General features: G+C 34.5%; 1 protein-coding gene and 1 long non-coding RNA gene across 2 annotated transcripts in view; one reads left to right on the plus strand and one right to left on the minus strand.

Moving 5' to 3' along the window:
* Positions 1-25,905, minus strand: part of NCOA2 (nuclear receptor coactivator 2) — a 285,798-nt gene that overhangs the window by 16,345 nt on the left and 243,548 nt on the right. Inside the window, 6 exon segments of the mRNA XM_074278854.1 lie at positions 937-1,171; positions 1,974-2,051; positions 2,841-3,119; positions 14,807-14,972; positions 23,017-23,146; positions 24,369-24,584. Of these exon segments, the coding sequence (XP_074134955.1) occupies positions 937-1,171; positions 1,974-2,051; positions 2,841-3,119; positions 14,807-14,972; positions 23,017-23,146; positions 24,369-24,584 (1,104 nt within the window).
* The window catches only part of LOC141549369 (uncharacterized), a 58,936-nt gene continuing 56,058 nt past the window's right edge, over positions 23,028-25,905 (plus strand). Inside the window, exons 1-2 of the long non-coding RNA XR_012484343.1 lie at positions 23,028-23,182; positions 24,844-24,935. This is a non-coding gene — a long non-coding RNA (uncharacterized LOC141549369). The remainder of the gene's footprint in view (positions 23,183-24,843; positions 24,936-25,905) is intronic.

Consider the following 25,905-nt stretch of genomic DNA (forward strand, 5'->3'; position numbering starts at 1 on the left):
GGACACTATATAAAAAGGAACATAGGAAGTTTTAATATTACGTTAATCAAATTCATGCCTAGCACATTAGTATAACATGCACTTATAATTAGCAATTAAACCAGTTATAAGATGCTATAATAAATTACAACAGTAAAAACAAAAGCTTAAAAAAATGTCTTTTTGTCCCTGTAATGAAGTCAATATAATCAGCTAATTCGTTAATCATTATACTGTTAATATAACATTGACACATGCATACAAAATATTAAAATTCATAACATTACATAAGAACTAATCTCTTGAGAATGATGCTCAAAAACAAATCAATATTAAGGCCTTCTGTAGTGTTTATATTTGATAATATCCAGGAACTCTTGCTTACAAGATTTGAGTATACCCTTGATAACCTTATTTATGAGAAATTAGTTTCTTTCTTTCTCTATTGCATATGGTTGTAGAACTATATTGATTTGCTTGAGTCAGACCCAGAGACTATAAACATGTACAAGTATATAAAGATACAGCCAGACATATAAATTATAAATACTGTATTTATACATCTCTCTCTCTCTCTCTCTCTCTCTCTCTCTCTCTCTCTCTCTCTCTCTCTCTCTCTCTCTCGTATGCATGTGCATGCTTGCGCGCGCACGCACACACACACACACACACACACACACACACACACACACACACACACTTACTTCTGTCACTCTTAAGTAAGACCTGCACTCAAAGAAAAGGTGGTACCTGAGCTGGGAAACTGGAAGGTATTGTGCTGCATTTGGGGACTCATGACAGGCCCAAATTGTCCTCCCATGTTTCCCATCATTCCCTGGTTAGCCAGATTCATCTGGGAGCCATGCAAGGAGCTGTGAGAGAGGAGCTGTGACCCAGGACTGGGGGACACTGGGGAGAAAGGACTGGTGAGAGGTGGTGGGGATGTAAGTCCAGTACCGTAGTTTGGAGGAAATGGAAACTGCTGGGCATTTGCTTGGGGAATCCTGGGGTTGCTCATAGTTGCTGGTATGCCACCAGAGGCTACCATACTTGGTGTCATGTTCAACCCTTGTCCTCGCATCATCAGAGTTCGTTGTTGAACTTGCTGTTGCTGATGCATTTGTCTTTGTCGTAGGTGTTGGTTCAGGATCTCTCTCTGTCTTTGGGCCAGCATCTGTGCATTAATAGGTCCCTAAAACAAGGGGAGGTGGTAAAGATTGAGGATAGGCACAAAAATGTAACAATCTATGTGTGTATATATATATATATATATCAGACACTAGATGTGAAGCACATCCTCTAAACTATCTCCAGTCAAATCACAGAAATGGTAAAGAAAGGCAGCATTCTGATTCAAATGCCACAGAAATAATGATTATAATGAAGTCTTGTATAATACGCTCTGCTGCCGAACAGAGCAGTTTCCAGAAATACCACATGAACCTCAACATAACACGGTCTCTTGAATAATTAGAATTTCTCCAATGAAACCTAATAATGACAGTTTTAGTGCCTCACCATAAATACTGATACTGTAAGGTTTCAAAAAAGTGAATAATCAGGCCTTTAATACTAGTGTTCTCCCAGACAAGTCCCTAAAAGCAGAGGTGAGACCGAGGGAGGAGGTGTGAGAAGAGAGAAGATGACAGGAGGGACAAACATAAGGAAAGGAATTAGAATGGAATAGAAAGGGAGTAGAACAAATGATGATAGCCAGAGGAGGGATGAGGCATAAGGAATAGGTGTAGGCAGCTAAATGGGTCCTAACTATGGCTTTAGGAATTTTTAGATAAATTCTGTAGCAATTAGGCAAATGGGAAAGGAAGTAACGGGAAGATTACCAGATGATATTACACATCCAGTGTGGTCAATTTCATATCCCATGACTTAACAGGTTACTATGCCCAGGATATCAAAGAGGAAGAATTGATCAACATAGGGACAAAATAGATAAGAATTAAAACAGAAGAATTTTGTAGCTTCCGCTCCCTCACCTGTGTTGGTACTCCAGGCCTCAGGGTCAGGTTCATATTGGAGACATTGCTGATTTGATTCATAAGTGGCTGGCGATTCTAAATGCACACATATACCAAACATAAAAAGTTGGAAAGAATACATTTTATTTCAGCCCTATTAAAAAATTTATAAGCTGCAGTCAGGGTGCAAGCTTTAAGATAGGGTCTAAAATTAAAATCATATTATTAGCAGCTGAACTCTCTCTCTTAGGATTCTTAATCCTTGAGTTTTCACACTGCTTATAATTCAGAAGGTATTTTGGAATATTTGAAGATTAGAAATATTCAATAATTCAAAGTATTCAAGTAGGAGAGGAAGATGATTAGAAAATGTGGCCAAGGGAAGAAGATAGATCTCACAAATACATTAAAAATGAGACTTGAATTTTACTCTGCTACAGAAAATTCTCAATGCTACTGTTTTGACAGTAAGTGGTAAGTATATAGAAAAAAATTATGTATATGTATATACATAGTATATATAGCAAAAAGAATCATTCTCCTGTTCCAAGAAGCATGTATATATACACATTTGTTTTAATGTGTGGCACATCCTATTATCTATCAGCGAACAGGGGCCATATGAATCCTGAAGTGGGATTTTTTTTTTGAAGACAAACACCTTCTCCTAAGCCTCAACTAGCTATGAACTGGGACTAAGCCAGAAAGGAAAAGATGGAAAAGAGAGAAGAAAAAAAAGCAAAGTGGGTAGAAGATGGGGAACTGTTAGGGCCCACTGGAGTAGTTTTTTACTTTTTCAGAAGAAGTGAACTGATATTGAGGCCCTTTAATACCAGCTACTTCAAGTCCAGATATATTACACATATGCAAAATAAAATCACATACCTGCTGTGCTTGGAGCCTATGCTGGAGTTGAAGTCTCAGCTGATTGGGCTGGTTTTGTACTATGCCAGCTGGCCTAAGGCCCGGTCTAGGTTGCATACGTAGTGTGGCATAACTTGGTCGCTGTCCAAGTGTGTGAAAGTTGGGATCTTGAATGGGTGTATAACTACCCGGTGCCATTTGAGCCTGAGATGCATATTGTTGAGGAAAAACTGGAGGTTTCTGTTCAATGATGAGACTGGATTCTTGACTTGAGAATGGCTCAGGATCTACAGCCTGACTCTATGAAGAAATCCAAATGATAATAATTTTTTAAAAGCATCTAAAAACAAAAGCCAAATAACTTAAGCACATTTCCTCTTAATGCTATTGACTCTGAGATATTCATACAATCTTCCAAGCCTTATTTATACTTGGTAATGATTTATGTTCTGAAAGGCAAGACCAAGCAGAAAGCAAGTTCTGGCAGGTCTTACACAAAACAATTGGAATAGAAGGCCTTAAAGAAAGCTGATTACAAGGCTGGTAATTAATTTTTTTAGCCATAGCCATTCACAAAGTTATGTTGCTAAATAATGGATCTATTCAGTGCTGAAGTACAATATTTGCTCCAGGTGATGTTTTGAGTTAAACCTAATCTCTTTCCAAGATATAAATTTTTGTTTTTCAGAAAAATCTTTCCTTCCCAATTTCATAAATTAAGGATTCATTTGGATTTATATTCTTTAAGTTGAACTCATTCCTTGGAAGACGTAGTACAGCCAAAATTTAATTGCATGAGGTGAAGACTTCTAGATAGCCAGAGCAAAATAATGGGTTTCTAGAGGGAAGGGGAATTGTGTGTAATGTTTACTTTGCAATTTTTCCTAGGGCTCTATGGTCATAACTACTAGAGAGTCAATTAAAATTATCTGTCTGATCTGACTACTCTCTGTACTTGCCAAAGAGAAAAAAAGAGTGGTGGTATCTATCCTACCCTTACTTTCTATCATGGGAACATAATGTATAACCCCAAGATTCAATGTCTAGCATTTTTTGAACCAAAAACCTGGACATAGTGTTTTAACTTCAACAAAGGTTTTTTTGTTTTGTTTTGTTTTGTTTTTAAAACAAAGCATAATTCTTTTGTAAAGCCTCTCTTTGTAGCTATGTTGTACACTTTCTTTATGAGATGTGGTTAATTTTATTTGGAATTGACACAAAGATCTTTATATATTTTGATAATAAAAAACAAATCAAGAACTTCTTTAGCTTCATTCCAGTTAGTACATGATTTATGCCTCTTAAGTCAAAATTTCCAAAGGCAGGTAATATTTTTAGCAATGGAAACTAGATTTCTTTTAGGCTACATAAAATTACTTATTTCTTAATATTTTAATGACTATGACAATTACTGTAACACAATAAAGCATCATCTAATTTGTTTTGTGATAGCCCAAACTGTAGACTCATCATGGTATAGAGATGACTTTTCATTCTTAAGGGTTTTTCCAAAGGAGAAACAAATTCTGGCAGATTCTACCATTTTAGAAAAACTTTGATTTTGAGAGGCTTGAGTCTGCTGTCTGAAACCAACCTCATTAAATAAAATGGCAGAAAGTAAATATGTAGCTAAATAAGATGAAATCACTATATCTATATAAAAATATATCAGAACCTAAGCTGTAATAAACTACCAAAACTGAGAACACAAAAGAAAATACAGGTTCCCAAACAGAATCTTGATTATAGTAAAATAAGAGAAAAAGAAAGAACTAGCTGTAAAAGAACTACAGGAAAGGAATGGGTAAATGAGAAAAAGAAGGGAAGAAATACTTTTGATTCTGATATATTCGCTTTTTTTTTTTTTTTTAAAGAACAGTTAGTACCAACCCCAAAATGATAAAGAAAGCACTCTAATAAACTCCTTTTAAAAGATAAATAGTGCAAATATGTAAACCAAAGAAACATAAAGTACAGAAAAATTAAAGGTCAAAATGAATGAATGTTTATTTTAAAAATCTACATGTTCTCTCAAAAGATTCAGAAAATACTTCTGATTTACCTATAAGATATAGGTATAAATAGTTCTTAATTAAAAATATCTAAAACTAAGTCAAGCATCATATGCAATGGGGATATTAAAGATATTCCCAATAAATATGGGAATAAAGCAAGGATGACCTTTCTATCCTGCTATTATTTGACAAATAGTAAATAGGATAAGAGAAAGAAATTAAAGATGCAAAGATAGGCATTCACTTAATCAATAAACACTTGTTAAGTGCCCACTATGTGCTAAACAATGTGTAAAGGGCTAGGGATACAAAAAGACAAAGGATAGTCCCTATCCTCAAGAAGCTCACAGTGTAATGAGGAAGCCAACAAGTAGCAAAAAATATATTTAAAAAAGCTACATACATGTACAAACAATAAAACTAGAAAAAATTATGAGAGAGAGTCTATTACTAGAATTATGAGAGTTGAGAAAGGATTCTGGAGATGAGATTTTAGTTGGGACTTAAAGAAAGTTAAGGTAGTTGGCTTATAAGGAGTAGGAGTAGGAGAGAATTCCAGGCATGAGAAAAAGCTAGAGAAAATGCCTGGAGGTTAGAAGATGGAATGTCTTGTTAGTAGACCATATTAGAAGTCAGTGTCATTGGATCACAGAGCATGTGAAAGGTATTAAAGTATAAGAAGACTAGAAAAGTAGGAGAAGGATAGATTATAAAGGACTCTGAATGTCAAATTTGGGTTTTTTACTATTTGATCCTCTAGACAACAGGGATCCACTAGAGTTTCTTGAGTGGGTGGGTAACATGGTAAGACCTGAACTTTTAGAAAAAAAATCACTTTGGTGGATGAATGCAGGAAGGACTGAAGTAGGGAGAGACTTGAGGAAGGCAGACCTACCAGCACACTGCGGTAATAATCCAAGCATATGAGATAGTAAGGACCTCCACTAGAGTAGTGGCAGGGTAAAAGGAGAAGGGAATATATTCAAATATGAAATGAGATATTTCAATTATGAAAATGACAGGTCTTGGCAAAAGACTGGATATAAGGAGGTGGGAGAGAATGATGAGCTGGAATGGCACTTAGATGGTGGGCCTCAAGGACTGGTGGTGTCCTCTACAGTAATAGGGAAAGTAGGAGGTAGGGAGGGTTTAAGCAGAAAGATAATGGGTTCCATTTTGGACATACTGAGTTTCATATATCTACTGGACATCCAGTGTGAGATAGGTGAAAGAGAGGATTTTCAGAATAGATATTACTCTAAGGAAATGTAAATGTTTCTAGGTTGTTGTCACCACAAAAATAAATGCAATAAATATTTTTGTTTATGTAGACCTCTTCCCTTTTTCTTTTGTATATACCTAGTAGAGGTATTGACTCATAAATTAGCAATACAAATATTTTTGGCCTAAGATATTCCGTCCATACCCAACCAAAAGATAGTTTTAATTTGTCTAGAAGTAGCATTCAAGCTTTTGGGCTCAACTGGAATCATATTCCAAGGATTTAGAAAATGATCTTCTAGATCATTTAGTCCAAATCCTTCAATCTATAGAACTAGGAAGAGGAAATGACACGACTAAGGCCAAGGATTCAAACTCAAATTCTTTTCACTTGACTTCATGTCTTTTATACCTTCTGAGACTCCCAGAAGGACACTTCATAAATGAAATTTTGGACTTACCAGAGCTGGTTTATTACTATAGTTTTTGGTTTCCTAGGTCACTTCCACTGTTAAGACCTCACAGGGGTGCTTGTGAAAACTGTAGAGATGAACATTTTTAAAAAAAATACTGCCCTTTTTGTTGAATTATTGGTCTGACTATATTTAGGAAACCATTTTATAAAACTCCTATATTTAGGAGAGGGAGGTGTATTTCATTAACTTTACTTCTTAGTAATAAAAACAGCTAAGTAAAAATGGCAGACAAAAAGATTTTATCTGACAATACATACAATACGGTTCACAAAGCTTTCTGCCTCTATATTTAAAAAAGAAACAAGTATTTCATCACCTAATTTCTAGGGAATAACACTGGGCAACACTGCAATTAATCTGAATTTGGCTGCTTTTTAGTGTCACATTCATTTATTTATTTAGTCACTGTATTCTTGTTCTGCACCAATTCGTACAAATTTCCCCATGTTTTTCTAAATTTCTTATATTCTTTATTCCTTATAAGTACAATGGTACTAATATACCACAATTAAGTCATTTTTCAATTGGTGAGCACTCACTTTGTTTCTAGTTTTTTGTCATTATGAAAAGTACTGCTAGGATTATGTTAATTTAAACATTTTCTTATTGATAATCTTTTTATATGCTAACTTAATTTCTGAATTCTTCTCTTCATTTGTGCTCAAAGAGAAAGAAATATGTAACAGAGGAGACAGCCAAACCATTTCTTTGTAACAAAGGATAAAAAGAGAAAAAAAAAAGTTTGCTTAGTAACACTAGCATCAGTCAAAAGGAGGAAAAGGAAAGAAATAATCTCTTATATAGTACCTCCTCTTGTGTTCCAGGAACAGTATTGTTCCATCCTCCTTGTTTGCCAACTTTGCAAAAAAGGAAAATGCAATTCTTCACTGGGCTTAGGCTTGGACATAGTTATAGTTGTTTTATTTTCTTGTTCTTTCCATTTTTTTTTTTTTTAACTGAGGCAATTGGGGTTAAGAGACTTGCCCAGGTGTCTCACACAGCTAGAAGTATTAAGTGTCTGAGGCCATATTTGAACTCAGGTCCTTCTGACTTCAGGGTTACTCTATCCACTGCACCACCTAGCTACCCCTTTCTACTTAGATTGTTATCATTGTGAATAGTGTTTCCCTGGTTCTTATCACACCAATCAATATTTACTCGTATAACTCTTGCCATGTTTTTTTTTTTAACAAGTGTTAGAGCTGAGCACATATACCCTTGCTTCAGTGATTTACATTTTTCTCTTGCTTATTATATACCCACCCTGAAGTGCTAAGGAAAATTTCTTCAACAAAGCTTGAGTGTAAAGCTCATGTCTAGCGTCTACCCTACAAAGGATTAACACTGATGCTTTTAGTAAAAGTATTCAATATAAAAAGCAGGACAGTTATTTTTTCTAATTATAAAAGAAATAGTTAAAATAAAAGACCCATACCTATGTTAACAAATATTTAAAATATAAACAATATAACTATATATATACACATACATACATATTATACTTTCCCCAAAAAGAAAGGTATTTGTGGGATTGCTAAACAAACATTTCACTTTTACCTCAAAAGTCTATATTGTTTTACTGTGGTCTATCTAAGAAGGCTTCTGGCTTTTGTCCTTTCACTGTGGAATTCTGATAGTAGTGCCCTTCCCCTCAGTGGTCATCTCCTGGCAACTAACTCATTTATTCCTAATCTCTCAAACTCAAGAAGTAGACCCTAAGGAGGGGAAATGCTCATCTCTTAGGATCTCTGTTTGGTCAGAAGAAAAATATTCAAAACAGAAGAGATAGGTCCTTAATAATCAGTCTCTGGCTTACCTAAGCAAGCACCTATTGCTCTGTCTTGTGCCTCTAGCTATGTTTGCTACATTTTCCTGATTTTTCATGTCTGTAATTTCACACAGCATAGGAATATTTCACTAAATTGATTTACAATTTGTTTGGCCATTCCCTGCATCGATGTGTACCTGTTTTGTTTTCCTTTTTTGTTTTTTAAACAATAACACAAGAGCATTGTTATTTCATTAACTCATAACCTGACTTGGATAACGAACTAGATTTTCTTTCCAGATGATAGACAACAATTGTATAAGGTATTTATACTATGAAGAAACACAATTTGGGTTCTGCTACTATTTGACCTTAAGCAAGTCTCTTTTCTGGATCTCATCTGAAAACTGAAGAGATCTGGGGCAGCTATGACCATAGACCCACAAATCTTGAATTTAAAGGGGACCTAAATTCAAATCTGACCTCAGACACTCAACACCCACTTGTAATGTGACCCTGGGCAAATCACCCAATCCCAATTGCCTTGCAAAAAAAAAAAAAAAAGAAAAGAAAATAGAAAAATGAAAAGTTAGGACCGGAACACATCTAAAGCCATGGACTAAGGGTCTGGAATCCTGGGTTCTAAGGCTGGTAATCAGGAATGATCTGGCTGCTCTCTAGTTTCTCTCTACCTCAATGATTATTGGACATTAGTGGAAAAAGCATTGAATTTGGAGGAAAAAGACCCAGATTTACATCCTTTTCCTGCCATTTCTTAGCCTTGTGACCCCGGAATCTCGTTTTCTCCCTTAACAAAATGAAGAAATTTGTTCAGTAATCTCTTCAGGTCCCTTTTCCCAGTTCCAAATTCTATGATCCCATTAGTCAGGAAATTGATGTCCTCAGAAGCTAGAGGCCTGGTTCTTCTATTTTTTTTTTTTTTTTTTTTTTTTTACTTAACACTTTTTATTTACAGAAAATATGCATGGGTTTTTCTTTCTTTCTTTCTTTCTTTCTTTCTTTCTTTTTTTTTTTTTTTTTTTTTTTTAAAGAAATGGGATGCTTTAACTTAAACTGCTGCAGGGTTATAATTTATTATACAGTATATTGATAAAATCACTTTAGAATTGTACTTCTCAATGTATGCAAAAAAAACTTGGCAAATCAAACCATGTAAATAATACCAGATAAGAACAAACCTGCCCCCTTGGAACTCCTTTTAAACATCATATGGAACTAGACAAGTTTTATGAGTAATTTTTCAACATTGATCCTTGCAAAGTCTTCTGTTCCCAATTATACCCTCCTTTCCCTACCCTCTCCCCTAGATGGCAGGTAGTCCAATACATGTGTTAAAATATATGTTAAATCCAATATATGTATATATACTTATACAGTTTTCTTACTGCACAAGAAAAATTGGATCAATAAAAAAAACTGGGAAAGAAAACAAAATGCAAGCAAAAAACAACAGAGTGAGAATGCTATGTTGTGGTCCACAGTCAGCTCCCACGGTCCTCGTCTATAGACGGCTCTCTTCTTCACTGAACAAGTAGAATTGGTTTGAATCCTCTCATTATTGATGACAGCCACATCCATCAGAACTGATCATCTTATAGTCTTGTTGAAGTGTATAATGATCTCCTGGTCCTGCTCATTTCACTCAGCATCAGTTCTTTTAAGTCTCTCCAGCCCTCTCTAAAATCATCCTGCTGGTCCTTTCTTACAGAACAATAATATTCCATAATATTCATATATCATAATTTATTCAGCCATTCTCCAATTGATGGGCATCCACTTAGTTTCCAATTTCTTGACACTACACAAAGGGCTACTATAAACATTTTTGCACATGTGGGTCCCTTTCCCTCCTTTAAGATCTCTTTGGGATAAAGGCCCAGTGGAAACATTGCTGAGTCAAAGGCTATGCACAGCTATATAACTTTTTGAGTATAATTCCAGATTGTTCTCCTGAATGGTTCAATTTAATTTCTGATGAAAAGACCAGAGCTAAACAAAAAATTTGACCTCCAAATATAGAACTCAAGAGAAGCATAAAAAAAGTAAAAAGAAAAGAACTCTTGAGAACTATATTTCTGTTATGGGTCTGGCTCTTCTAAAGGAAGTGGGACAAGCTGGTTGTGTGAACCTGGTCATGTAATTCAAATTCTCAATTTTCTTTCTTTTCTTTTCTTTTCTTTTCTCTCTCTCTCTCTCTCTCTCTCTCTCTCTCTCTCTCTCTCTCTCTCTCTCTCTCTCTCTCTCTCTCTCTCTCTTTCTTTTTTTTTTTTTTTCTGAGGCAATTGGGATTAAGTGACTTCCCCAAGGGTCACATAGCTAGGAAGTGTTTAGTGTCTGAGGCCAAATTTGAACTCAGGTCCTCCTGACTTCAGGGCTGGTGCTCTACCCACTTCGCCACCTACCTGCCCCTTTAAATTCTCAATGTTCTCAGGCAACTTTCTAAGACCATTAAATTAAGCCAGGATAGTGGGAGTTTCCTTACCTGAGACTGCCCTATGCCAGTGAAATCACAGGTCCAATAAATCCCTTTCCTTCTCATAAAATTAGTAATCTGGCTGATTGTTTATAAAAAAAAAAAGATTCCAAAATATATCCTGGGAATCTCTTGCCAATCTTTTTAGTGTGCCATTACACACACTTTTCATTGTTGCAAATACTGGGTTGTTAATATTGTTGTGGTAGCATATACAGGGTGTCCCAACAATCTTAGTGCAGTTTTGAGTTATTGAAACTTAAAATGCAGAGATTTAAAAAAAAGGTGAAGTTTTTTTCCTGGGGGAATATTTATCTAGATGAAATTCCTGGGGAACATTCTAGCTGGGGAAATTGGAACTCCAGTAATGGCAAGAAGTCTGGTTGTTGCACATTCCCTGATTCTGGTTTATTTGGGGAGGGCTTCAAAAGCAATAAGTTATGGACAGTTCAAAAGGAAGATCTTCTTTGGTCACACTCGCCAACTGAGCAAAATACTTGGGGAAAATGCCAATGTGACCTGAGCAGTCGCCCTCCAGCCACTTGTCATTCACTTCAGAAAGAATATTGAAGGTATCTCCTTTCTGGACTCTATGTCTTTAGACCCCTTTTCAGAGTAGCTGTACTGAGGAACTATTCCATAGAAGCACACATTGACCTCCACAGCACTGTGGTCCCTGGTACTAAGAGTCTCAGTTTTCTGTCTGTGTCTTGTGCCACATCTTTTTACACACCTCTTCCCCTGAAACTGGAATGAACCTCCCACTGTCAGTGCCACCATCTTAGAATAGTAACAATAACAGAAAAGACTAGGCATTTTCATCTAGTAAATTCTATAGCATATAATTTCTCCCAATGAAGTAGACAAAGGAAACCTCATTTTCTGAAGTTATTGTTGATAATGTTTTGGTAATTTAATTCAAAATATACTTGAGACATTTTTTATAATTAGAAAGAATACATTGATTTTGATGAACTCAAATGAGAAACACTACAAATAAGTAAGAAAAAGGGTATTAAAATAATACCTGATAAAGTGACATTGGTTTTGATGAGATAATCATGTCATTTAGCAGAATAGAGAATCAGATATTCTAAAGTAAAAATTATGAATATCAAAACAGCAATTCCATATGCTGAATCATTTAAAAATTTAGCTAAAAGCAAAGCAAATTAGTCATATAGGAAACATTTAGCTTTCGCTTTCCCCCCCTCTTGATTTATTTGAGGTCATAACTTTAAGTCTATAATAATTTTTTTCTAACCTGATGTTCTTAATATGAACTGCTATATCTTAAGTCCTTATTTCTGAGGATCGCTGGAGTTATGATAAAAATATAAAAAGATATGTTTTTTGAAAGTTTCACAAGTATTGAACAACTGTGCATCACCTCTCTAACAGACACCAATGACAGGAAGAAGAACTTGGACTTTTTAACTCTAGAAAATGGATTACACACAATGAGTATTTTTTTTTTTTTTTGGTGATTGTTAGTATCTCTGGAAATAAAAATGATTCATGAAGACAGGTTGAAGAGAAGGTGATGGTGAAAAAAAAGGGTAGTCTTTTCCCCCAGCTTTTTCTATAATAAACTAATAGTTGTTGTTTTCAACATATCTTATTTACACAATAAACTAAATAGGACTTTCAAGGACTTTATAACTCATTCCTGGGCATAGTAATAATAATGATGACTGACATTTTTAATAATACTTGTGAAAAGTGCTTTTACTAACACAATCTCATTTAATAAGCTACACAACAAATCTGTGAGGAAAATATTATAGCGCTATATACAGCTCTTGCTATTCTGGTTTTACAGGGGTCAGAGAGGTTAAGTGACTTGCCCTAGTTTACATACAAGCAGGATTTAAACTTAGGTCTTTTCAACTCCAAATTCAGCAATATATTCTACAATGCCAAGCTGCTTCAATAAATGCAAAAAAATAGAATGTTTTCTACATTTCTTTCCTTGGGGAGTAGGGAGGGAAAAGGCAGTTCTAGATCCAACATAATATCATTAATTTAAGTAATGGAGAGCCTTTTAAACCCACATCTATGGAGACTTCAGCACATACTAGTTATGTTCACACATTTCCAGAAGACAAATGTGTTGAAGCATGAGTCAGAGTTTTTGAGACCTGTACTACAACTTTACTCTCCCCAGAAGAACCATACATTTGACACCAAAAGAAATAACTGTCTCTCCTTACCCTCCTGCTACTCTGATAAAGGAGATTCCCCCAGGAAAAATGTACTTTGATTTACTCAAGAGACATCCCCTAATCTTTCCCTGAATTCTTATATACCTTTCTTAAAGATTTATAGAGTTTCTAGGAGATCATTATACACTTCAACAACAATACTGTATGAGAAATATTCTGATGGAAGTGGATATCTTCAACATAGAGAAGATCTAATTCAGTTCCAGTTGATCAATGATGGACAGAATCAGTTACACCCAGAGAAGGAACACTGGGAATTGAGTGTAAACTGTTTGCACTATTGTCTTTCTACCCAGGTTACTTTTACCTTCGGAATCCAATTCTTAGCATGCAACAATAAATTTGGTTTTACACACATATATTGTATCTAGGATATACTGTAACACATTTAACATGTATAGGATTGCCTGTCATCTAGGGAAGGGAGGGGAAAATTTGGAAAAGAAGTGAATACAAGGGATAATGTTGTAAAAAAAATTACCCATGCATATGTACTGTCAAAAATTATAATTATAAAATTAATTAAAAAATTAAAAAAAAAGATTTATAGTTTCAAAGACTTATAGTACAATCCTAAGATGCCTGAAGGGAATTTTTAAAGTATCCAACTGAACAAACATTCTTTAGTTTTATGGTACCTTTACTCCTGATAGGTTTTGAATATCTTTGCAATCTATATCCTTCAAAAGACTATTCAATTTATTCAGACTCTGCTATGCCCCTACAATTTATTCAGACTCTGCTATGCCCCTACCACCACACTAGGTAATAACTAAATGTAAACTATTGATTGTGAAGACAGTATAATTTATAGAAAGTTTGCTTTCCTTTAAAGAAACATTTTTTCTCCCACTAACACTTAAAAATGATATAAGGTCAAAAATGGGCAGGGAACACAAAAAGTGCTATCACTTTCTGGGGTTGATAAGTATTCACTATGTTGATAAGTATTCACTATGCTTTTCTACCTTCAGAAGGACTGTTTCAATGTTCCTGCTAACATGACAGATATAGTCAATGTTGAAAAGGCTATGGGAAGACAGGCACTTTAAAACACTATTGGTAGAACTATGATCTGTTCTAATATTTCTGAAAAAAATTTGTAGCTATGTTATAATAATGAGTAAACTTCTATATCCTTTGGTCAAGTATATACACCAAAGAGGTCAGAGAAAGAAGGAAAAGTCTATACATATCACTTACTTGTAGTCTTTTTTTAAATAGTAAAAAACTAGAATGTTTTTGTTCTATAATAAATGATGACAATGAATAAGTCAGTGAAACTTGGGAAAACTTGTATGAAGTGCAAAAAAGTGTAATAAAAGATATGCAAAATTACCACAATTATGTAAAGGAGACATCAGAACTCAGATTACTGTAATAATTCTGTTTCCTGTGGACTATATGGAAATATGTTCCTCTACAAGTACAGAGTGAGACATATACTGATATACTTCCATATATTAGTTTGCTTTGTTTAACAATATTTCTTTGTGACAAAGGGGAAGGTACCAGAAAATGACAGCAATGGAAAAAATACTTCAATAAAATACTTTTTGATAAAGAATGAAGAAGTAACTGTTTTTTGAAGTTCTTGCTTACAATAAATATCTTTTCTTGTCTTCAATTATGCCAAGGAACAAAAAGAGAAGGATGAATTTCAAGAGATCTTTTCCACTTAAAACTGATTTGAAAAGGTGAATTGAAAAGTAATTGAATCAAGTAAAATGAATGATTTAGACTGTACATCAGGATACCTTCTCAAGCAATTAAAGTCAATGCACATACCTGGCTAACTAGTTCAGGTATTCCCAAAGCTCGGTCAATTTCTTCAAGGCCATCAAAATTCCGTAATGCCAAATAAAGTTGATCCAGGAGAGTTCCTTCATCACTTGGTGATTCTGAAGCAGGATGTGGACACAGCAAGTCATCTGGAGAAGTACCAAATGGTTGCCTACAAAAGGTAAAATACAACCTTGGTCAAGAACAGCTTGAAGGATAGCATCTATTGCATAGTGGGTAATGACTATCAGAAGCAAAAGTGCCAGTGAATCAAGCTATCTTCAAGGCAACCAACTGTTCTAAGTAAATTGTTTCACCAGTACATGTAGATTAGAAAGACAGCTTGAGTTTGTTTTTAACTTATGTCTTTTAATAATATACATTTTGCTACTGAAATAAAATGCAAAAATTTCTTTGAACTGTGAGAGGTGAAACTATCTGATTTAAAAGGCTTATTTTGACCTAAATGATTCAGCCTGGAGCTAGATAGAGATGAAAAACGGAGGGTTATTATTGAATAAAAGAAGGATATTTTGCATCTATTGACACTAAATGTTTGCTATAAGAAGTTCTATTTTAGAATTACTGGGCTAAATTTTAAGGAAAAAATAATCCATTGAAAATACTAATCATATTTGGTACTAAGAACTAAAAGATGAAAAATTAATTGTTCCAAAACCAAAATCACATAGAAAATAAAATTCTCTGGAAAAGGGTTTTATTTTTTTTTAAAGGCTTTTAAAAAAGATTCTAAATCAGTGTTAATGACTTAAGTAATGAATAACTTGAGTTTTCATAAACAATTTGCCACACTGCTGCATCAACAGCGCTTTACAACAAATCCTAATACTTATAACAGGTTCTAAGTAACAAAATAAATAAATAAATAAATAAAAAATCAAGGATATAAGAATCAAGATATGAAGCTAAGAATCTAATTCAGACATTGTGAAACATATATATGATAAACATCAAAACTTAAATGTAAGGCTAAGTAAATCAAACTATTTCCAAGAACATAAAGATCTTGAAAGCAAGGTTTCTTTGGTCTTTGTATTCCTAGAGACTGACGTAGTGCCTGATACTTAATAGTAAGGAAGTCAAACATAATAAATACTGAAATAACCAACAAATATCAATTTCTCACGTTAAAAAAAGTGTGTGTGTGTGTGTGTGTGTGTGTGAGAGAGAGAGAGAGAGAGAGAGAGAGAGAGAGAGAGAGAGAGAGAGAGAGAGAGAGAGAGAGAGAGAGAGATTTCCTTCTTTTTCTACTGGATTATTTGAAAAAAAAAAAAAAGACATCTGTATTTTCTCTTGATACACCTCTATGTCTGTCTCTCTTAATTTTCAATGATTATACTTTTAACTGCTTTTTGGACATCTGTCTTCTTCTGTTGTCACTTTATATGAAATATATCTGAAATTAATCTAAAATCAATTATTCTCTCTGAACCCAAACCAGTTTCTACTACAAACTTTCTCATTTCTCCTAGCCACAACATCTCAGAATCAAGGTTAGTCATCCTTGGGATAATCTGCTGAAGGAATAATCTGCTTCAACCAAACAGATTTATTCACTGCTTTGTGTATGTTGTCTACATTTCTAAGCTTTTGTTTATGCCTTTATCCTCACTGAAGTCCCATGCCTCCTAATTATGTGTCTATGTGCCATGATTTCTTTCAGTGCATTTCACTCATAGACACACCTGCCCTCAGGGGCCACTTCTTTACCTGAAGACATAGCTAAACATGTCATTTATTTGGCACTTACAGTCCCTCAACATATGCCAAGCACTTGCTAACTATTGGGAAACAATGTCCTCGTCTTTCAGCTCACATTCAAATGGGGGAGAGAACATTTAACTAGCTAGATATGGAAGGTAATCTCAGAAAGAAGGCATTGGAACTGGTTGGATGGGAAGAAACTTGAGCCAAGGAAAAGCTTTCAGTAGAAGGTAGGATTAAGTTTTTTATGGGAGGGTAGGGTGGGGAGGATGGAAATAAGGGAAGAAAATTTTAAAGCAAACCAGAAAAGCTGAGCTGCATACTCCAGGCATGATGACTAGATAGTACAAAGGCAGAGAGCCAGGAGAAGAGGTGTCAAGTAAACCTGTGGAGCAGGATTATAGAGAACATGGAGAGAAGTAAAATGTAAAAAGATTAGGAAACTAGCAATTGATCAAATTGTGAAGGATTTAAATGACAGATAGAAGATTTGATATATGATACCCTATAGATAACAAGGAACCATTGGCAGTTACTGAGTGACCTGGTCAAAACTATGCAATTTGGCAGCAGAGAGAAGTATGGAGTTGAGTATGAAGAGACCTTGACACAAAGAGACTAATTACAAATCCACTGAAATAGTCATATGAGAGCAGATAAAAACCTATATGAGACTTTGTGACCCTGGGCAAGCCACTTAACCCCAAGAGCCTCAGCAAAAAACAAAACAGAACAAAAAAACCCCCACAACACAAAAACAAACAAACCAACCATATGAGGGTGGTGGTTTTTATCAATCAAAAGACATTTATTAAGTGCCTACTATGTGCTAGGTACTGCCAGAACAGCCTATAGGCTAGTGTTACTAGATCAAATAGTAAATGTCAGGGAGTAAGAGGCAAGAAGAAAGATGTTATCTATCTGCATCCAGAGAAAGAATTAATATATAAAGATAAGCATAGAATAGTTTTACGTTATGAAGGGCTTTGAATACTGAACAGAACATTATGTATTGGATCCTGAAGGCAATAGGAAGCCAGAAGAATTTACTGTGGAAGAAGGAAGGGGTTCATAATTAGATCTGTTTTTTAGGAAAATTATTTTAGTGGCTGAGAGAATAATGGAATGGAGAGAGACTAGAGGTAGACCAACACATTAATAGGCTATTGCAATGACACAGGTATGAGATGATAGAGGGTTACACCAAAATAGTGGCAGTGTCAGAGGAGGGAAGAAGAGAGAGAGAGAGGAGAGAGAGAGAGAGAGAGAGAGAGAGAGAGGGGAGAGAGAGAGAGAGGAGAGAGAGAGAGAGGAGAGAGAGAGAAGAGAGAGAGAGAGAGAGAGAGAGAGAGAGAGAGAGAGAGAGAGAGAGAAGAGAGAGAGAGAGAGAGAGAGAGAGAGAGAGAGAGAGAGAGAGAGAGAGAGAGAGAGAGAGAGAGAGAGAGAGAGAGAGGAGAGAGAGAGAGAGAGAGAGAGAGAGAGAGAGAGAGAGAGAAGAGAGAGAGAGAGAGAGAGAGAGAGAGAGAGAGAGAGAGGAGAGAGAGAGAGAGAGAGAGAGAGAGGAGAGAGTGGAGAGAGAGAGGAGAGAGAGAGAGGAGAGAGAGAGAGAGAGAGAGAGAGAGAGAGAGAGAGAGAGAGAGAGAGAGAGAGAGAGAGAGAGAGATGCCAGAGAGAAAGTCCTTGTTTTGGGGCAGGTAGAAGATGCCAACTCTCTCAAATGATGTGCTACATATAGGAGGAACTGAAAGGAACCATATATGAAGCCTGAGATTTGGTTCTTCTTCTCACCTGAGAAGGAACCTGGAGGTGGCAGCAGAAGTGGGAGATTCCCTGCAATGGGGGAAGTTCTTTGGAGCAGGCAGAGGAAACCTAGCCTGGTCCTTGCTGGCCTTCCCTCTGGGAACATCCTGCTCTTAGGAGGAGAAGGAGAAGGAATGTAGTCTGTGTGAGTACCAGAAAGAAAGGGAGATGTTGAAAAAACATATGGAAGATCTGATAAGAAATCATAGATGAAGATAAAGCCAATAATTAATATGTGAATGAAGAATTAAGGTAATGACTTCCATGACAATATGAAAGTTAGAAGGAGAGAGGATTTGGAAGGAAAGAATGGGAAGTTTGAGAACCCTGGAGGATAAACAGCATTGGCTGGATATACAGATGATTGGGAAATCATCTGCAAAAAGTTAATAGCTGAACTTCAAGACACTTATGAGATGATCAGGTGAGAGACTAAGACGAGGAGAATGCTCAGGACAGAGCCTTGGGGAATCACTCGTGGCTGAACCCACTAGGGTGTGCTGTGACCTGAAGATGAAGCAAAGAAGGTGGAAGAGAGTGATCAGAAAAATAGGAGAAGTATGAGAAAGCAGAAAGACAGAGGGAATATACAAGAAAAGAGAATGTGTAAAAGTCAGAAGCTGAAGACAGTTTAATAAAGATCAGAATCAAAAAAAGTCCATTATATTCAGCAATTAATATTGCTTCTAATTTTTCTTTAAAAAGTTCCATGGACTTACTACTGCTTTGAGTAGTAAAGAAAATGTTTACATAACCTAACTACTGTTCAACACCAGAATTTATTTGTTTTTGGCTATCTATCTATATATATTAATATTCCCAATGAAAATATTCATACTTGATTTTATTAATTGAATGGTACAAAAACTTGTACAATTTTATCAGAATGTTTTACATTATTAGTCATTATGTACATGTTGTTTTTCTTTTCCCAGGCTTTGAGTCTATCTCAGTTAATTTCATGTTTCTGGTTCTAGATGAGCCCAGTGGCTCCAGCCAATCATCACCTTCCCATCAATTTGAAAGTAGAATGCGTCATTCTTAACAAGCTGTCAAGATCACATGACCTGACTGGATTAATCCAATGTTGGTAGGTAAACCAATAAGAATCAGAAAAAAGAAAGCAAAAATAACCCTGTAAATAATAACACAGAACCAGCAGTATTTTACAAAGAAAATTTTAGGGGTCCAGTAACAGTAGTGTGCACAGAAACATTTCAGTAACTGCTTGATCCTGCACCAGCACAGGTTAGAATAAACACTGCACTTAAGATATCATGAGTAACTTTGGAAAGAACAGTTACATTTGAATGTAACCTTGAACAAGTCACTTAACATCTTTATGCCTTGGTTTCCACATCTGTAAAACTACAATAATAATAGTACCTATTTCTATTATTGTTTTGTGGATCAAATGAAATAATGCTTATAAAGTATTAGATAAACCTGAAAGCATTATATAAATGGTGGCTACTGAATAATAGGTAATTTTAACAAAAACTCAAGAACGCTGGTCAGAGGGATAATTAAAGAACACAAGTCGTGAAAAAAACAAAACCCTGATTTAACAGATCAGAAGCCTGAACCAACATGAATGTAAATATCTATTCAAAATTTTATTTACAAAGTAAAATAACATTTAGGATGTATATAGAAATGGGAGAGAGGTCAAATTTTGAGCTGATGTTTTAGATATCAAGCTCATATTTTTATTTTCTTACTATACTATAGTAAGTACTAACAAAGTATTTGTGACATCTTTAACGTTTTCAAAGAATTAGTCAAATTAGATAATTAGATAAATTAGATAAAAAAAAGGAGAACAATCTACTTTTACATAGATTTCAAGCAGATCATATGCCTCTGATTTCCTTTTAGCCTAATGTAAAAAAAGTCCTTGAAATAAAGTAAAAAAGCACTGAAGTGGGGATTTAAATTCAAAATTAGTAACATTGTCTAATATACTTTTCAATAAAAATTGACTTTTGAAGTTCTCTCTTTAGCTCTAGATCTGTCATATCATAATTTTTATGGATTACCCATAGACCACATATTTAGGTAAAATATTAGAAGAAATAAGCACAAGAAAAACAGTTACTATGTTACATGGGGGAAATTCTTAGATAATATATCCTGGAAGACATTTTAAATTTAGTTTGTATCAAAAGAATGGAAGGTGAGCTAGCAACAGAAATTTAAATTTTAGCAACTAGGTGTGCAACAAATAAACAAATCATATAACTTGTCCAGATCAATTCTCCTTATTGGTGATGAGAGTTGAAATAGATGATTTCTAAGGTCTTTTTAAATTTTTACTGGCTTATTTTATGATCATTCTGAATCTACATTATTGTGTGCTAAAATGTGCTATGCAGCATTGAAGAGATACACGGAAGAAAAACTGTGCTTAAGAAGTACAGCAAACTATTTAATGAAGAAACTATTTCCTAATAGTTTAGCAATATCTTTTTAGAATAAGTATAAGCCTGAAGAAAATTAAATGTATGAGGGAAATATTAGGGCTTCACAGATAGTTGGCATAAATAGGATCTTTATTAGCTATCATCCTTCAACTATGAAATAAATGCCTTTTGATCTACTTCTATGCCAACAAAGAATAGAGAATTTCGAACTTTTTTTTCCCACTGTATAGATTCCTATGATATTATTTCTAATTCCCAAGAGGAATGAGTAAGAATAGGAGCAGCCTGAACACAGGTAAAATATAAAGATAAGCAGGGAGACTTTATAATTAAAACACAATTCCAGGTTCAGAACTTTAATTTGTTATGGTCAAAATACAAATCTTAATTTTAAGGGTTCTTTTCTCCTCAATAACTAATATTTCCTTTCTTCCCCCTCCCCCGCCTTAGTGGTATTTGTTTTTCCAAATACATGTAAAAATAATTTTCAACATTCATTTTGTAAGGTTTTGTGTTCTAAATTTTTTCCCTTCCTTCCCCAAGATAGTAATCAATCTGATACAGGTTAAATATGTGCAATGCTTTCATTTATTTATTTTATTTTATTAATTTTATAATTATACATTTTCTGACAGTATATATGCATGAATAATTTTTTTATAACATTATCCCTTGTATTCATTTTTCCAGATTTTCCCCTCCCTCCCTCTACTCCCTCCCCTAGATGACAATCTCATACATTTTTTACATGTGTTACAGTATAACCTAGATATAATATATGTGTGTAAATCCAATTTTCTTGTTGTGCAATGCTTTTAAATGTATTTTTATATTTGTCAAATTGTGCAAGAAAAGTCAGACCAAAAGGGAAAAAACCACAAGAAAACAAATAAATAAACCAAAAGGTAAAAATTCTATTTTTCAATCCACATTCCCCTTCCATAATTTTCTCTCTGGATATGGATGACATTTTCTATGCCAACTCTATTGGAATTATCTTGTATTTTCTGTCTTCTGATGAAATTGATCATTTGTTAGATTGAACTATATATATATATACGCGCTGCTTTTGAAGTTTGCATGTTCACTTAGCAGTGGATTTATTTAAAAAGAACAAAGTGAAATTATTTTTCAAATGGGTAATACATTAAATGACACCAACAAATTATCTTTCTGTAGTAAGAGAGGAATTTAAAAAAAGCCTAGCATGCATCCTTCTTATAATTGTCACATATTAGAAGACAATTAAGTTGTCAAGCGCTAAGTATCATAGACTGTTGGCTGAACTCAACCAATCCCATATCCTTCTTCTAGACTAAATACAATTCCTTTAAACTTTTTTTCTTATCATTGACTTTATTGATTAGTTACTTTTCTTTGAATGTTCTACAATTTATTCACAGTCCCATTATGAAATCAAGATCAAAATTGAACAATGTATTATATTCAGAAACTAAACAATAAGTATAGCAGAAAAACTGTTTCCCACTAAAGTATAATAATATTTTTACAACACTTACTTGATTTTTTTATTTAAAATTTTTCTTACTCTCTTGATTTTTAAAAATAAGGGGATTATATAAGGCTAACAAATAAAATGTTTTAATTAGTGTTCTAACATCAAAGACTCGTACTTAATTTAGGGTTTACCATTCCATGGAACTTTTTGTTGTACAAGTTATTTAAGCAGTACTCACATTTCATATCTTATTAATATTAACTTTAAAAATTATTTTTGGTCAGTAAGAATACTTGTTCCTTACAACATTCATTCAGATAGACTTTTACAATTTCTTTCTTTCTTTTTGGTTTAATTTGAAATCAAAGAAATCAGAGCACTAAAAATTGAATGTAATTTAATGTACTGTAATTACCGAATCTTCTAGCTGAATTCTATTTATATTCATAGTGCTTCTCAAATTCTTCCACAAATCTTCTGGTTACTCCAGAAAAAATGATTTTTCTCTCCTATGAACAATTTTAACAAACTGTTTGCACCAATGTTATTGTACTCAAGACCAACTAGTCTAAAAGTTCTCTGCAGAAGAAGATGATGTCTCACTTAACCTCTTATCAAATATGTAGAGAATAAATATGGAATGACTCAAAGAAAATTGACTGGCCACTTTTACTTAGGTATCTGCAAATCTATCCTTTTTCTTCATGGAGAAACTGCTCCCCAAACAGAAAAGACTATGTTTTATATATATAGTATATCCTTAAAGTGACAGTGTTATTATCTTAAAATTCTGTTCCGTTGAGACTTACCTGTTCTGACTGGCAAAAGATGCCTGTTCTATAGGCAAGATGCTCTCAGGCCATGGGGCAGTCTGATTTGGAGGAGCTTGTTGTTGACTATACTGAGGTCCTCCCATATTCATCTCTAATTCAGATGGCCCTAAACAGAAAAAAGGAAGGATTATCGTATATACAAGTAAACTTTTTGGCCAAGAAAAAAATGGAAAAGATTGGGGGTGCGAGGGGAAGAAGAGAAATTCTCTGGAGGAAAATGAGATAATAAGGCATTTTCTCTGGTTAAAAAATATATATATATATGAGATGATCATTCAGACCGTGGATTGTTGGATTCTCTGCTTTTCTTCCTCCTTCCTCTGCCTGCTCATTCCTAACCATTTCATTTTCCATTACAATCTACTATTAGGAGGTGGAGATAAGCATGGCTAAAATAAAGACTTGGATCATTCATTTGTTAACTTTCTGGAAGTCCTTGCCTAAGGTTTAAAATTATGGAGAGGTTGTGGTTGTAATGGAAAGAGCAATGGGTTCTGAGACAGAGAAGTTGGGTTCATATTTCATCTCTGCTCTTTACTACATGTATGGTAATTTCAGGACAAATCACTCAAATGGCCCTAGCTTCCTAGGATTGAATTAAATAATCTCCAAAGTCCCTTCCAATTCTATAGCAAATGAAAATGAGCTCTGCAAAACTTTGGGTTCTTTTGTTAAATGATCTTTAAGTCTCTCTTTCTTTTTTATTATTGGACTCTTAACAATCTTGAAATATCTCATACAGTATATAAAAAATGTACAAACATAAATGGATTTGTACCATGTTATGATGGATGATGGATACTGAATAATTTAAAAAGCGGCAGCTAGGTGGCATAGTGGATAGAGCACCAATCATGAAGTCAGGAGGAGCTGAGTTCAAATCTGATGTCAAGACACTTAACACTTCCTAGATGTGTGATCCTGGGCAAGTCACTTAACCCCAATTGCCTGGGGAGGAGGAGTTTGAAATCTTAGGTCTGACTATCATATATTAGCCTATTTATTTATTTAACACCTGGCCAAATCCAACTATAGTGCTTATATTTTCTGTTTTCGGCCTTAGAGCACTGTCATTAAAGAGTATGAATTTATTTATATAATCATCATTTGATATATTTATTTAAGGTAACTTTTTCTACAAATAATTTAAACTTTGTTAACACAGTTAAAAGAAAACCTTACATTCATTTCTATTAATTGCTATTCACACTAACTTATCACAGGGAGAGTACCTAATTGCAGCTATGGGCAAGTCTTGAACGTACTGACAGAAATGTCACTCCCTTTAAGAAGTCACAGAAGACTGAGAGTGTCAGAAGCTAGCTTACCCATATTCATGACCTGAGACTGAAGCATCTGTCTTTGGCCAGGCTGGCTGCTAGGTCTCATAGGAATGCTGGCAGTTGGGTTACGAATCATACCTCCTTGGATTGGCCTATTCATGGCACTGGTTGTGGCAGGACAGGTGACCCTCACTGCGGAGCCCGGGGATCCCCATTCTCCTGAAGATATTGCAGGTCGGGAAGTATTTCCACCAATCATTCCTGTGATAAAGTTAAAGAAAGTAGAGAAATATATTCCTTGCTAACATCTTTATCACATAATTATCACAAAATAATCTTATTCTTCACAGGAAACTACTAGTATATAGAATTAGATCAATTGTCTCACGAGTGACTTGTGTCCTTAAGTTGTTCAGTTATAACTGGTGATCATTACAAATTTTTTATGACATAGAGATATTGTTGCTGGCTATTATTTTGAGAAACTAAGAAAATTGTTCCCATATGTACTCTACAACAGGTGCTGAGGGTGTGTTGGATAACCTTGACTTCCTTCCTCAGGAAGCGAATATCATCTGCTAGTACATGTCAATGCTTCACTTTCCAAAAAAGGTTAGGATAAGCCTAAGAACTAGATGTCAACTAATAATAAATATTTTCTTATAAAGTAAAAACTCAAAGAAGACTCTACCAAATCAAGATTAAACATGGAAATACTGGCTTCTTTCTCAAAACTCTACCTAAGCTGTCTATACAAACTATGGGGAAATTACTCACAGGAGCTTTCCAATATTTACTCCAGTTCATTATGCTTAAGGCCAGGGGAAGTGCTGCTGTTGTTACAATTCTGAGCTACTTATTTACATCTGATTGTGCATCTGTAGAAGTAATATGGCATCATACTATAATTAGAGAAAGTATCTCTTTGTAACTAAGATATTAGGAATAATTTTTACTACACATAAAAGAATTTAAGATTTGCCAAGTGGGATTCAAGTTCCTGATCTATCTCATCTGGCTCTGGTTTTTGGCACTGGCCAAGTATCAGATATTTTAAAAGGAGGAAATAACCCAAAAACCAAATTTGTTTTGTTGTATACATATATGCAGGCCATGACAGTACACTGCAAAGTATGATAATTTTTATAAAACGGGTTATGTACTAATAAATATATCAGTGCTTTACACTAACTGGGAACCAGCTATAAATTGTTTTTCAACTATATGAAGTCATTAGCATTCTCTAATTTTTCCATCCTGGTTCATAAAGATTATCATTTAAGATATTAGATATGTGTATGGATTCACAAAAACTGTTGCAGAGGAGATAATTCTAAGTATCATTTATAAATCTTGATGGTTTACTGTTTTCCTTCAGAGAAATGGCATAGCTGAATGATTAGTTTAAACTAGTGTCATGTTTTTGGTGGTGTATTTTTTTTTTCCTGGAATGTATTTGTAATTAGAATGCTACTATTGCTAATAATGCTACATAGTTTTCCCACACTGAAAATATAAACTATTTAGATATACATTTGTTGTACTATAATGAGAAAAACTTATTTTCTTCTAAAGTAAATGT

The sequence above is a fragment of the Sminthopsis crassicaudata genome, chromosome 1 (genome assembly GCF_048593235.1).
Source record: "Sminthopsis crassicaudata isolate SCR6 chromosome 1, ASM4859323v1, whole genome shotgun sequence".
Lineage (NCBI taxonomy): Eukaryota > Metazoa > Chordata > Mammalia > Dasyuromorphia > Dasyuridae > Sminthopsis > Sminthopsis crassicaudata.